A 14640-nucleotide genomic window follows, 5' to 3' on the forward strand; every position below is an offset into this window, starting at 1 on the left:
ATGCATATCACTTGGTTTACAGATCTTGGCTTTGACTTTATTCTACTGTTGTAGTGGAGAGAGTATTTTCTACTTTGAGAATTATCAACTATCAATTGTGTAGTAAAATAGATGAGATTAGCTCAATGACTACCTAATAGTATACATTGAGAAAGAAGTGTTTGTCTTGATTCCTTATAAAGTCATAATGTAATATTTTCAATAAAATAAAATAAAATATAAAGCTTATAATTATTTTTCAATCTATCAATCATAATGAAATAAAATATCCTATTTTGAATTTTATCTTCTATATATTTTATTTTTTTATTTAATTATTCATGTAATAAATTTGCCCACCTTAAAAGATAAAGATGGTCTACCCTTGTTTCGAGTGCCGAGTCATGCTGAGCTTGAGCTCATTTAATACATGAGCTTGAGTATAGGCTCGAGCTCTAACTGGTGGCTCATAAGCTCGGCTCGTAAGCTTGTTAATGAGTCAAATTTCAGCCGACTCGCCTCACATACACCCCTAATCGGACATATATTCCCCTTAGAGTTACAACATCTGATTTAAAAGATAGATTCAACTGTGGTCCTCAGGCAAAAGCACACTTATTTATTGAGACCATTAAGGATGAAGACGCTCAGTCAAAGCTTAGTCAAAGCCTCAAAGGCCCATGATGTATCAATTATCGGGGTAGGAGGATGCCATAAATCATATTGGAACAAAGAAACTAATAGGTAGGACAGATACTAAAAAAAATTGTTTAGTAAAATTAGTTTAAATTTATTTATTATAAATTAATCAATAATTTATATTGCATATTTTGATTTAACCATGCAACATCACATCACATATATTCCAAGAGAATACTAGTAATATTTCAAATTATTTATGCATCATTTGAAATGGCTTTCTTACTGCATCTTAAATCAACTTTATAGTACAAAAATTTTAATTTTTATATTAGAAAATTGCTTTAAGAAGCAGTAATAAAGCTGTCCTAAATGAAATATTAATTATGTGATTTTCATGTCAAATTTCTAACATCCATACTCAGCCAATGAGCCCATACTTATTAGCAAGGATCAAAGACAGTATTATAGAGTTGACTATGTACTATAATTACATAGAAGTTGTATAAGTATAACCTATTTTAGTAAGTTGTGTAGCACCATGTTAGGTTTGTAATTTTTCTATATGTCAAGGGACTCTCTGGCAAGTACATTAAGCGAGTTATTCCATCAAGAACTTTTAGTTGGCTAGCTTGTACTTTGGACTAACTAATAACAATATTTTGGGTGAATAATAACCTCAATTAATAGGCAACTTTTGACGAATTAATTTTAAGGGTCGATTTAGAGCTATCATTTTGGGTGACTTGTTTCTATTTCTTCCTTATGCAACTCAATGTTTTGGGCAACTTAGAGGGATTTTTATATGCCTCAAGCTAGTCTCAATCAACAATACTTTGAATATAACTCAAACTCTTATTATGACTTTATTAACAAGATCCAAGTGAACATGACATAACAAACCAATCATTACTATGCTAAACAATATGGTCCTTTGTCACTTCAAGCAAAAGCTTGGCTTAAAATCACCTTAAAAGATGAAAAAAATATTAAAATTATGTCCTTATGGTGTCTCAACCAAGTAATCATTATTAGGGGTGAATTCAGGAAGAGTTCAAGTGGACAATTGCTTAGATTGAAATCTTTTTTTTTAGAAGAATAAATATTTTTACTATTTTGCCATATTAAATAAATGTAGTTACAAATAAAATGATACCTTTTATAATTCTATTTTGATCACCCTCAAAAGAGAGACTGACTTCAATATGAAGTAGGAGAGACTATTCTGTGTGATCATCGGACAGTGTCCGGAGGTGAGTCAGGACGTCTAATGTCATTTTTTTAATATGTACCGATGTTATTTACCACTGTGTAATTGGTGACGTAACACTTTCTGATTCATCTCTAAATAGTCTGATGATTGCAGAGAATAATTTCTCACTTATGATTGGGCTCTAATATATATATTTTTTCATAAGGAAAAAAATTGAGTGCGCTATGATTTAAAATATCGGTTACACGTGTCGGTCTCTCCTTGGCTGGACCTTGTCGGGTTATCTTTCTGTATGCACTGTACGTACGTACGTACGTACTCATCCAACTCAAGGGCTTTAATTTCTAGCTACAAATTATCACCGGAATCCGACCCCACCCCGGACGGGCCCCACGCAGTTGACTGTCCAACTAGCCGTTCGCTTTAAAATGGGTCCCGCAAGCGTTTGGTCACGCTTCGCAGGGTGGAATAAAGTCGAATGGTGGTGGGCTTTTCTTATTTTCTAATCTGTCTAACGGCTATTTTTAATGATTTTTATAATACCTCGGCCTTTATTTCTTCTACTGTTCATGCAGAGTCCATACTCCTATCTGTGGCTCGGCTATATTATTTTTCTTATGATGATTTCTTTGATGTCAAAATGAACTTAACTTCGTTATAAGGTTCTCTACTTCTCTTTCATGAATAAATTCAGGCTTCTTTTTTGGATAATTTTATTATTATTTTTAACCTAAATTTTTTAGTACAAATTTTTTTAAAAAAAATAGTAACAAAATAGTGACAAAACACTCTTAAAAGAAGCCTTATTTTTCAACTAATAGAGGTAGATAAGAACAAAATTTTCAAATTTCCAAATTTTTATAATTTACATTACATTATTTTCATATGAATTTAATTAATTTAAAATTATCCTGATGTAAGTTATATTGGATATTTAAACATGACCATTTTTTCTATGTAAAGAGACGATACATAAAAAAATAAAAATAAAAGTCAAGAACTCGGATAATTTTTATGCCAACATCAACAACAACAACATCAAGTTTTTATCCCACTATGTGGGGATTCTTATCTCTGCAGCACTTAACTTACTATTATGCTTCTCTTTTAATGGCCAACATTCTACACACGATAAAGCATTATAGATATAACAACAATCTTATATAATTTTCTATTAAGTTTGAGGGGGACTTCTTTATCACATAATAAGCCTAATGCATTCCTCAACTTCAACCATCCAACTTGAATTCTACTAATAATATCCTCATCTATTTCACCATCACTCTGAACAATACACCTACGATATCGAAAACATGTACTTTTATTGATGACTTGATCACTCATAGTCACAATTTCCCCACTAGATCTATTATTACAAAAATTACACTAATATATTCAGTTTTAGTAAGATCTACTCAAACGAAAACCTTTAGACTCTGAGGTTGATCTCCATAAATTAAGTTTATCTTAAGCTCTCTCTCTAGTCTTATCAATAAGAAAAAAAGCATATACGACGGTATAACCTCTTGCTAAAAGAAAAAATAACTATGACTAAAAGAAAAAAGATATGGGATTTAGTGGAGACATATTCCAAGTAGAATTTCTTCGCTTCAATCATTGGATCTGCTGAGAGGCCTCATGCTTTTGATACAGATCGTTCAATTTGAACCCAACTTTCTGCCAAAGAGATTAGCAATATTAATATGGTTTTAATGGATGTTTATATTGGCACGAAATGGCGTTCCATAATTTTAATATTGGAGTCTTGGAGAGCTGCGAGACAATCAATTGTGCTTCTCAATTTATTTAGAAAACAAATTTGTATTATATTATATCATATTATAATATTACAAAAGGCCTTAGTTAATAAAACATGAACAATAATTAACCTATTAGAGGAGATTTAAATAAGCAGTCTTTTTTGGTGTTAGTTATGGGTAGAATATAATTATGCTTATCAATCGGGTTGTATCATTGACTAATAACTTAATTTTGTCGGCCAAACTCGCTTGGGGGTTGCAAAGTGCCTTCTCCTGCTTCAGATTAGAGGCCTTGCACCAAATATATATATATTTATATATATATATCTCTCTTCGGTACAATAGTACAACGCACAATAATGTATATTCAAGTTCTACAGTGTTGTGCACCTGACACTACAATGTTGTAGGATGTAGCACAGCGATGTTGTAGTTTTTTTACTTTGAGAAAGAGTGAAGTGTTGCAACCCTCTAGAGCCAACATCGTGACGTTGTGAGTTGGGCTGGAGGCAGAGTGGAGCGCCACAGTGTTCCAAACTCCATCATTGTGAGTCGGGCTGAGCAGTTTTCTTTCTCGTTTATCATTTTTAACTTAAAGGGTTGCATCCCTTCATATTATAGAAGTGTATATCTTTATTATTTTTTAGTTTGAATGGTGTGAAGAACAAAAGTGAGATAAGGAAAGAGTGAGAGAGAATAAGATTTGTATAATTTCTCCCAATATTGACATCGCTATGTTCACAAATCCTTTTTTTTAATTATGAAATTATCCTAAATTTTTATTAAATTTTAAGATTTTGATCTCAAAACATTAGCTTAACTTATGCTATTAATTTTCTAAATTTAATAATTAATTTTTTATGTAATTTATTTATTTAAAGAATATGCACATAATATTCTTTTTTGTATTAGAAATGGAGTTCACAGATGGATATGAATTACTGTTTGATATAACTGTTATAGTATTTTAAAGTGAAAAATATGTTATTCGGTTGGAGATACTCTTACCATAATGCATTGTTAGGATAAGGTAATTGTATATATGCAATTACCATCTTAATTGGAGAGGATTTGAATCCCTCTGTTGAATAGTTATAGCCATTATAACAAGGCGTGTTAATCTTATACATAATGTCTACACCCATCGAACAATTCGAATTTGTTAGAACCAAAAAGCCGTTAATCTCTCTATAAAACTGTAGAAACGAATTCTTGATGATTATGATCACGATACTGTCTACAGAGATGCAATAAACACATTAAAGAATATTTTGTTTACCTTAAACTCAAGAAGGATCATTAAATTATTAAAAAAAAAAAATCAAACAAATTTTGTTTACCTTTAATGATTTGATTGCAGAGCCAAAAGCCAAGTAAGCTCATCCTTTGAAGTTCCATCAGGAGACAGAAGCATTGGCTTGTTTGATTGGTGAGCCTTTTCTTCCTTCTTCTCCCTCTAAAATAGTAAAATCCTTCCACTAGAAGACAAAACTGATTCTGGAGCTTCATCGGTTACAGAAGACTTCGAGAAAACAGGAAGATGAAATATGCTTTACAGAAAAAAAAAATCAAAATTCAGATTGTTGATAACTGATGATGCACGCAGAGAAATATGTGAAAAACACCAATTGTCTTGAAAAGTACATCCATTTCAAGGGCTTATTTTGACTCATAAATGCATTAGGATTAATGGTTTATTCTAAAGCTGCATAAAATACCAAGTTTATCTTTTCTTCTTCAAGAAAAAAAACATAAAATATACCCTGAGGATAGCTTAAACTGCAACTTTATGCAGAAGTTACCAGCCTGGTCATTACAACACCAAAATAAGGCCAAAGATCTATTTCAAAAGATGCTATATTCCTCCTAAATATTTCTGTAGGTATAAGTGCCCATCTCCAACCAAATTACTCTCCCTTCATTCTAAGACTTGGTCATCTCAAGGACTGTGGGTAATAAAACGGGAGATCCATATGATTTGCTGAAGGAGATTGGAACACAAAAGGTCTTGGCAAATGAGGGGCTGGAACTGAGCTTACTTGGTTGGTTGGATTAGACAGCCGAAGGCCATTATCTTTAGGTAAGAGATGGCTATGTGGTGGAAAGTAAGTAAATGGCCTCTGAAACATGGCATGTGAGACTGGAACATGCGAAGAAGTATCTCTTGGCGCAAAAGCATCATCTGAGTCATCGATTACGATCACTTCCTTTGTTGTGTAAGCTTTATGGTTCATATCTCTTTGGTGAAAACTGGGTAAGCAGTTGCGTGCCTGTGAACTGGTTATTGATGGAGACTGATTACAAACTGCGAAAGAGAAAGTATCATGGTTTGAAAGCCTGGCGTAGGAAGCAAAACCCAAGGGTGAAGGCAAGGTCTGCACAGTTGAGTTGTTATCTGTAGCTTGAAGAAGAGCCTTTGGCAGGTGAGCAGACTCTTCATTGTGCACCACCATCAAATCCTTTCCCATTAATCTAAGGATGGAATTTGAGCTAGATTGTGTTGGTGTTCCACTTGATGGGCTTGTGGAACCAACGTCACTGCAAGCTCTTGTCAGAATTGATTCAGTTGGCGATTCCAGGGATGGTGTATTTGCTGCATCAGATTTCAAACTTGAGTAAGCATAGAAGGAGGAGATGCTTGGCCTGATATGGAGATTAGGAAGAGGTTTCTGTTTTGTAGGTGGCGTGTTTCCAGCCATGATACTTTGCCAGGAGCAGCAACAAGGATGATAGTCTGAAAGCTGATGAGGTTTCTTCACAGTGGAATCCAGTTCAAGAAGTTGATTTCTATCCATGTCTATTTCTTGAGTTCCTTCACTCGGTAACATCAATGGCAATGGGAAACTCAACTTCCCTTGAGTTGTTGAAAGCACTGAAGCTTTGGAATGGTAATCATTTGGAGATGAAGGAGAAATGGTAGAAGCACTTGAAGCAGGAGAAATAGATGGCTCTCTACAACTAACCAATTTAATCTCTTGATTTGGAACTAAAGGACCTAAGGCAGTTGTAGAGTTTGCTCTTGGAATATCAATTTCTAGATCACCATGATCAGTTAAAAAAACGCTAGATTCTTGAGCAGATTTACCTTTAGCTTGAGATTCAACACCTATATTTACCAATTTTTCTGGTGCTGCCTTATCTTGTTCAAGCAATACTTGAGCCACTGGCATTTCATTTTCTTGGATTGGCATTGTCAAGTTCCTTTTATCAGTAGTGTCGTGCTGAACGTCTTGATCTTGACTGACTAAGGGATTAGGTGTAATGCAGCTAGTATCAGCTTTCTCCAAAGTATCCAAATCCATTTTCTGATTAACTTGCTTATCAGAAATTCTTGTTTGGGTATCTTGGTACTGACTGCTTGATGGATGCGAGCGTTGGTTAGTGATGAGCTTTTTATCTTGTCCCGACAAAACAGCTTTGACAGATCTATGCTGTCTTGGATTGCTCACATAGGAAGCTTCTCCTATCCTCCGATCCGTCCAGGCAAGCAACGACTGATGCTTGCGGAACTTAATGGCGCTAGTGTTCAATCCGCTCACTGTTGACACTCTCTTGGTTTTCAGAGGAAGTTGATAGGTGTGATCAGCTGATCTTTTCTTGGTTTTAAGATGAATATGAGACTTTGGTTTTCTCCCCACATAAAATTCTTCACTATTGCTTCTTGTTGCTGACACCAAAGACTCTGGCACTCTGGACAGCTTCAGGAGAACATTAGCTGAATTACCTTCCGATGGCCATCTTTGAGAACTTTTCTCCTGATTCTCCTTGTTTCGAACAGTACTGGGTGGCAAGTCCACTGTTTTGGATTCTAATAATTGAGACAGTTTTCCAAAATAGCTTTTTGAAGAAGAAGGGGTATCCGATGCCAACATTTCCATATGAGTATCAGGTTTGGTGCGCTCCAAGATTTTATGGAAGTCTTTCTTGCCAACTTTTTTGGCAAGATCTGAGCGTTTTGAGCTAGGCCAGTTCTTTAAAGTTGCCGATCCACAGCTAAGACTTTGATCTGCTTCACCTGATAATTGAACTGGTGATGCTTCGTCCTCTAGATGAGATTCTTCATGATGATCCACTTCAGGTTCTGCCTGGACCTGATGATAAAATCATGCAATCATACTACCAGATACCAAACTTGCTAGATTTAACTATTGAAACACAACAAATTTCTTTATTTATTTATCTATTCTATTGAGTAAAGACACTCCCTTTTTCATACAAGATCAACTACATAAGAGCTGTCAGTAAAATCAAAGTCAGTGTGATAATATAAATGGAACATATAAAACAAGTAGTGTTGGATTACTTAAAAAATTTAAGATAGAAAGCTTCATGTAGCAACAACCATTAATAATTGTATAGTAAGGTAAATACTGATCATAAATTAAAAACTACCAAACAAGAGATAAAACAATAACACATGAACAAATCAAAGTGTCTTTACTGCTAGCCACAATCAGTATCGATCGTTCTTGACTTGACTGTAAACATTGCTATAAGAAACTGTAGTGATTAGTCATGTATGAGTTGGGCAGACAACACCACCTACATTCTTAAGAGATGACAACAACATCAAGCCTTTGTCCCACTACTTGGGGTCGGCTACATGAATCCTTTTTCTCCATTATGTCATGTAAAAAGTTAAATTCTCGTTTAAATCTAATAAAGAATGATCATTTTTAATATTTTCTAAACAAGTCTTTTTAGGTCTACCTCTACCTTTTTTAACATAAGTCAAATCTAATACCTCTACTCTCCTAACCGGGTCATCGGGAGGCCACTGTTTGAACTTTGATGTGACCAAATCATCTAAGATGACTCTCTCTAATTTTATCTTCTACTAGAGCTACTCCAACCTTTTCACGTATATTCTCATTTCGATGAAAGAAAAGAAAAAAAAACATGGATTTACTTCAATGCTTTTCTCAGAACTACAATTGCATCATAATTCCTATTAGCTTCTCATTTAAATTTAAAGAATAAAGCTTCACTCTCCAAACAAATCCACGCATAAAGGCTCCACTTTGCTTAGGTTGATATATACTCTCCCAAGCAGAAGCATATGTAATCCTCGTCGCAGTTTAATTGGCCCAACTAAGCAAGGTGAAGCTCAAACTCACTTATTTAGTGAATATATTTGGGTTAAATATTCAGAAGACGTTAAACAATCAAACAAGCTTGCCGAAACACACATAAATAGATGAATTGTAAAGGATTAGTGCTGGCATACCTCATTCTCGAACAGCTTTAAGGAGCTTAATTTCTTGTTCCTCAATTTTAGCTTAATTTTCTTTGAATATGTAGAGGTAAAATGATTCTTCTTTTTGATTAAAATGATCTTTCCATCTTGTACACTTTTGATATTCCTCCTTGGCCAAACTTCTTCTCTCGTTAATGCTTGGGGAGCATCATTGAACTTGGACAAGATCCGAAGTTTAATTCCATTGGAATCAACATACACTGCGCCTTCATTCTTATCATCTCTAGGTTCTAAATGCGACAACTTGGGCTTTTTAGGCTCCGAATTAGCCTCAGCAGATAGCGCAGCCACACTTAAATCAGTTGCCCAGGTTGAACCATTCCTCCTATCAAGATCTTCCAGCGTGCAAATAGGAGCAGTGGCATAAATATCCTCCATCAGCCTTTTCTTCCTAGGCTTCACCCTAAGCTTTGGCAATTTGTCCACAGCCAGAGTAGCCTCAGACTCCATGGAAAGACACTGATCCATATGAGCATTTAAAGTTGTATTTGAGGTGGATGAAAATGCCTTGCACACAGGACAAACCTTAGATGCCATGATATCAGATGCTGTAGAAGTAGTAGAGTACTCTTCTGCTAGGCTTGTTTCAGGTATGACTCCTGGTTTTAGTATCAGCCTGCACTTATTTAGCTCGGGTTCACCTATCGGCGCTGAGAATATATCGATATCACAGTGATTTGTCACTGTCGAGCCAATTTCACAAACATCATTTACCAAGTTATGATCATATTTATCTTGCTCGCACAAACATGGAGCTTCACCTTTATCTGAACACCTTAGAAGATCTTGCTGATCTGACGATAAACACAATTGATCAGTTCGGGTTGAGTTAGCCTCACCGTCATGTTGAACAGTTTCTCCAAGCTGTGATGAACTGACTGTGACCTTTACAGCTTCTGATACTGACCTTATGAAACAATGGGCTCTTACAGAATTAGGCGGTTCAAAAGGTGGCAGTAAATCTCGGATGCCATTTTTCAAACAAAGTTGCAATAACTGGCTAGGAAATGGCCAACTTTTGCCAATGCTTTTATTTCGTAACGCAAAAACATGGTCTCTGCCAACCAAAAATTGGATCTTTAATACTGTTGATAATAATACATCCATCAATTATGACAAAAATAACATCTTTGGCTACTTTTCAAACCCCACCACTGATCAAATTCAACGGGGGTTACATAAGCCCAAAAAAAAAAAAAAAACTTGAATGGACAAGGTGGGATCTTTTCAGTTTAGGCTTTCAATAAGACAATTTAGAATCATAATCATATGTAATTTCTTATTATATGAAACCAATTAACACTGACAACTATACAAAAACTCCACAAAGAGTTGATACCGTCAAATGTAAAAAACAACAATAACAAAAACAGCAAAATAAAAAAAGTATAATATGAAAACAAATCGTGGAACAAAAAAAAATTAGAGGCAAGAGGTAAGGAGAGGAGAAATCACAAAAGAAATAAGGAACAAGCTTGAACATGGATGGATCTCCAAAACTTTAACAGAAAATCGGGAAACATAAGCACAAAGCAAAAGATCTATCTAACCAAAGTGGAAGTTTCCATCAACTGAGAGGATTAAACCCCGAAAGGGATAAGGCTCTGCCAAAGCATCCATATAGCTGATGAACAAAGATGAGAATCTCAGATCCATTATTGATTTGGACAAGAATCCATAGAAGAAAAAGTGTTTCGAAACACTTGTTAACCCATCAGACCACATGGTACTAGTAAGACAGTCTCAGACGGGAAGTACATGAAGAAGATAAGAAAAGAGAGCAAGGACATAAACAGTTACCTGATTGAGAAATTGCTAGTCCGTGCCTCACCAAATCTTACGACTGGATCTGCCTCCTGAAGTGGAAGCTGGCCAGAATCCCTCTCATCAGCTCTCAATCCTGAAACCTTAGAGGATGAACACGACGGATCTGAAGAGTTTACAAGAGATAACATCTGAAGATGGCCTCTTCTCCTTGGTGCCTAGCTCTTCCAGTATTTGTAGCCCAAGAGCTAAACTGCAACTGGGCTGGTTATTGACCTTAGTCTCCAGCATAACAGATGGATTTGAGCTCACTTAAAACCCCTCAAGATTAATACAAAGGGACGACACAAATCCCCAAACTAGACACCTTTAGCAGATCTGATGTTGCCTGCAAGATGAGAGAAGAGTTTTAGAGCAGGCTTCAAAGTTTAGGGTCATAAACAGTAGATTGATGCTTCAGAACATTATTTTATGTACTTCAAAGACCCATGAGTAGTGGGAAAATTAGAAAGGAGAAACACCCCAGGCAGGATGAAGATCATAATAGTTGGAGAGAAACTTCTGGAACCTATCATTTTATGTGGACAAAGAGATAAAAAATCCGTAGCCCTATACAAGGAGCTATCTTTCAAGCAAATAGTGTAGAAGGGGGAATAGAATAGGAAATGGAGATTCATATTTCATGAGAAATACCAAACTTTGATGGAGACAATGAAAAAAAAAAAAGATCAGGAACCCACGAATCAGAAGGAAACCCAACGCTAGACTTTCTGGATTAAGCAGGGAGGAACTAGGGTTGAGTGGTTAAAGAAATTTAGGGGAGAATAACATGAAATAAGGCACAGAAGAAAGGGGGCAAAAATTAGACAACCATCCAGGAGCATATATTGAGTTTCAGGCTTTCCTTTGATGGTATTTTTTAAAGTGATTATGAGAAAACAGATGATTTGAAGAGATGATCACAAAACTAGGCATAAAAAGGTAGATTTCAGACGAAGATCATTAGCAAATCTAGAGTTAATCCTCCAATACAGTCCACAAGATGGTACTTTGCAGACAAATCAGTATCCAAATTAAAGGAAAAGATGGTGGGAGAAGGAAAGGCAAGGAGGAAAAGAAAGAGTTTTAGAACAAAATTCCAAAAGAAAACCCATGCCTGGCTGCCATAGAAGAATCTTGATAGAAACTCATAAAGAGGAACGAGAAGTGGGAATCTACAGGAAAGGAGAAAAGAACAAAGACATGAAGAGAAATCAAGAAAAAAATGAAGATATTATGAAGAAGAGAAAAAAGATTGCTTTTTTCACTCTTTTTTTTTTTTCTCCGACGAAACACATCCAAGGCTTACCCCTTCATGAGCACCTACTACAACAAAATAGAGAGCAAACAAGCTTTGAAAACGGCAGCTGAGATTTTAAAGCTTCTTCAGCCTCTCAAGCGCATCAAGGAGAGACCACGGAGAAATCCAATATGAGGCAGGAGGTGAAGGTGGAGGAGGAGGAGGAGACGATTTTCAAAATTTTCTTCACGCTACAATTTGAGGGGAAGAAAGAAACAACCCCACCCACTCACGTATCAAAGGCATCCGGTTCTCCACCCAAAAGCAAGCCCAGTACCATTAACAGCAACAGGAGGAGAGAGAGAGAGAGAGAGTATAAAGGAAATGAAGGGTCTTTGTGGGTTTTGTCGTATCCAATAGCTTTCTTTTTCTTCTCTCTTAGGAGAACCGATATAATGAATTGTAAACAATATTGTTTTGGTCCTGCACTTTAACAAAATTATGAAAACAACCCTCGGTTCTTCTCGAAACTCCTAATAACATCAAATTCAAAGTTCCATGTAACTATATTTTCTCTGTTGAATCAAGAATAGTGTTATGATGGCTAATTCAAAGTTCCAACAGCAAAATAAGTAAAAAAATGTAAAACTATTATGATGGCTAATTGAACAACTTATCATAAAATCACATGTTATTTAGAAAATTATAATCATGCCCGATATATTTACAAAAATCTGCATGATTTAGCATGAATCGCAAGAAAAAATTAGAATTAAAAATTTTAGAATTAAATTCAAAATCATATGAACTTCAATTTCAGCAAATTCATCGTCGAACTAAATGTATCAATGAGACGAACCTAATGATACTAAGGGTGGTCCAATCCGAGCCTAAAAGAGCACAAATCATGCATTTTAAGCATAATAAAAAATTTCAAACATTAGTTTGATGACCAAATGATCTTCGAATTAGACATTGTTATCGTATATCTAACGATTCGACGAGACGAATCCAACGAGCCCAATATCACTCAATTCTGACATCATTAAAGCACTTATATGTTGAATAAATGCTTCATGATTAAGATAATCAATAAGGGTCGTATGCTGAAATGTTCTGAATTTCGATTCAAATTACAAAAATGCTCATCCCAAACCTATAAATAGAGCTCCAATCTTCACATGAAGGAAGAGCTTCATCGCAAAATAATGGAGTTCCCTCACCACAATATTATCAACACAATACGGATGGATTGTTTGAAGATACTCGTGAAGAACACCCTCATCATCATGCCGATGCTCTTCCTCCCCCACAATCTAATCCAGAAGTTGATGATGCTACAAATTAACTCAACCACTACGGGAAAACACGTGATTACCGTCGGAATTTCCGGCGGATTTGTTTGCGCCGGCATTGTCGGCGCAGTTTCCGGCGGAATAATGCGACGTAACGTTTACGGCGTTTTTTCCGGCGGAACCGACGCCGGAAATTTACCGGCGCCAATTGCGCCGGCAATACCGCCGGTGAAAACTGCTCTGGATTATTTCCGGCGCAGATTACGGCGGAAACGTTCTTCTAAACTCAACGAAACAGTTCCGGCGGATTACCGAATGTAAAATTCTCCACATGTTCTATTGGGATTTGACTCAACCTAGACATATAAATACTCCTCATGATGTTATATAAGATATACTATGATATATTATCTAAGAAGAATTCCTAATGTAGGATAGAAATAAGTTTAATCCTCAACACAACTTCTAAGATTCATCTCCCCTAATAAATCAAATTCTCCAGCATATTGTTCTAACAATGTCTAAATTACGCATTATTGATCTATATGATGAGTCAACTAATCCCTACGAGAATTTTAGTCATTAATTATAGGATCATCATGCATATATAATGAGCCTTTGATGCACTTCTTTTTCAAAATTTTATTGCTACTCTTAAGGGTCAAGCTCACACTGGATTTCATTCTCTCTCAAAAAATATAATATACAATTTCACTCATCTTACGAGATTTTTTGTTGAACAATTTATTGTCAACCACAAAATGATTAAAGATTCTTCACATCTCTTGGGAATCCATTAAAATGAATGAGAATCTTTAAAATAGTATTTTCAAAGAATTTCTTCTGAAACTCATCAAATTTTAGGAGTGGATCTAGAGTTATTGCGAGGTATTTCACTACAGAAAAATAGCGTATTTCCTGCGGATTTTTTGGCGGAAAATTTTGAATTTTCTGGCATACATCAAAATTTTCCGACGGAAAACGATTTCAACGGTAAATCAAGCGTCGAAAATTTTTTCCAAGGAAAAAAATCGCCAGAAATTTTTTCCGACGGACTTATTTCGTCGGAAAAGTTTTCTGGCAGCTGTCCAATGGAAATACTCCACCGAAAAAAGTAAAAAATGATTTTTAAAATTTAAATCCCGCCCGCTAACCCTGCGGTGAGTCCGCACTCGCTGACTTCCCCTAGAACCAACCTGCCCGCGCTCTCGCTTACTCTGCCCGCGCACAATCCACTCGCCCGCGCTTAAGCTCCCTATTATAATAAGTCAAATTGATGGCACTAAAAATTATTATTAATGTATGAGGATATCATCAAATATATATCATAACTTCATGCTACAATATAGTGCAATGTAGGGGTGTCAATTTTGGACTCGGCCCGAAAAAATCTGAGTTCGGGTTGACCCGATTAGCAAATGAGTCGGGTTCGGGTTTGGATTTTTACCCGTTTT

At 35.8% G+C, this 14640-nt stretch overlaps 1 protein-coding gene across 2 annotated transcripts; it reads right to left on the bottom strand.

Annotated features, from left to right (window-relative positions):
* Positions 1-5202: 5202 nt before the first annotated feature.
* LOC110099037 lies at positions 5203-12257 on the bottom strand. 2 transcript variants are annotated; one of them, XM_020826050.2, is made up of 4 exons: positions 11961-12257; positions 10649-11000; positions 8819-9905; positions 5203-7682 (listed from the first exon to the last, which is right to left on the bottom strand). In XM_020826050.2, exons 2-4 carry the CDS (start codon positions 10801-10803, stop codon positions 5526-5528), a joined length of 3399 nt encoding a protein of 1132 aa, XP_020681709.1. In that variant the 5' UTR covers positions 10804-11000; positions 11961-12257; the 3' UTR covers positions 5203-5525. The 2 variants fall into 2 exon arrangements, with proteins under 2 accessions (XP_020681709.1, XP_020681711.1); XM_020826052.2 differs by having other exon boundaries at positions 12185-12203.
* Between the last annotated feature and the right edge of the window lie 2383 nt (positions 12258-14640).

Source organism: Dendrobium catenatum, unplaced genomic scaffold, assembly GCF_001605985.2.
Source record: "Dendrobium catenatum unplaced genomic scaffold, ASM160598v2 fragScaff_scaffold_1632, whole genome shotgun sequence".
NCBI classification, from domain to species: Eukaryota; Viridiplantae; Streptophyta; class Magnoliopsida; order Asparagales; family Orchidaceae; genus Dendrobium; species Dendrobium catenatum.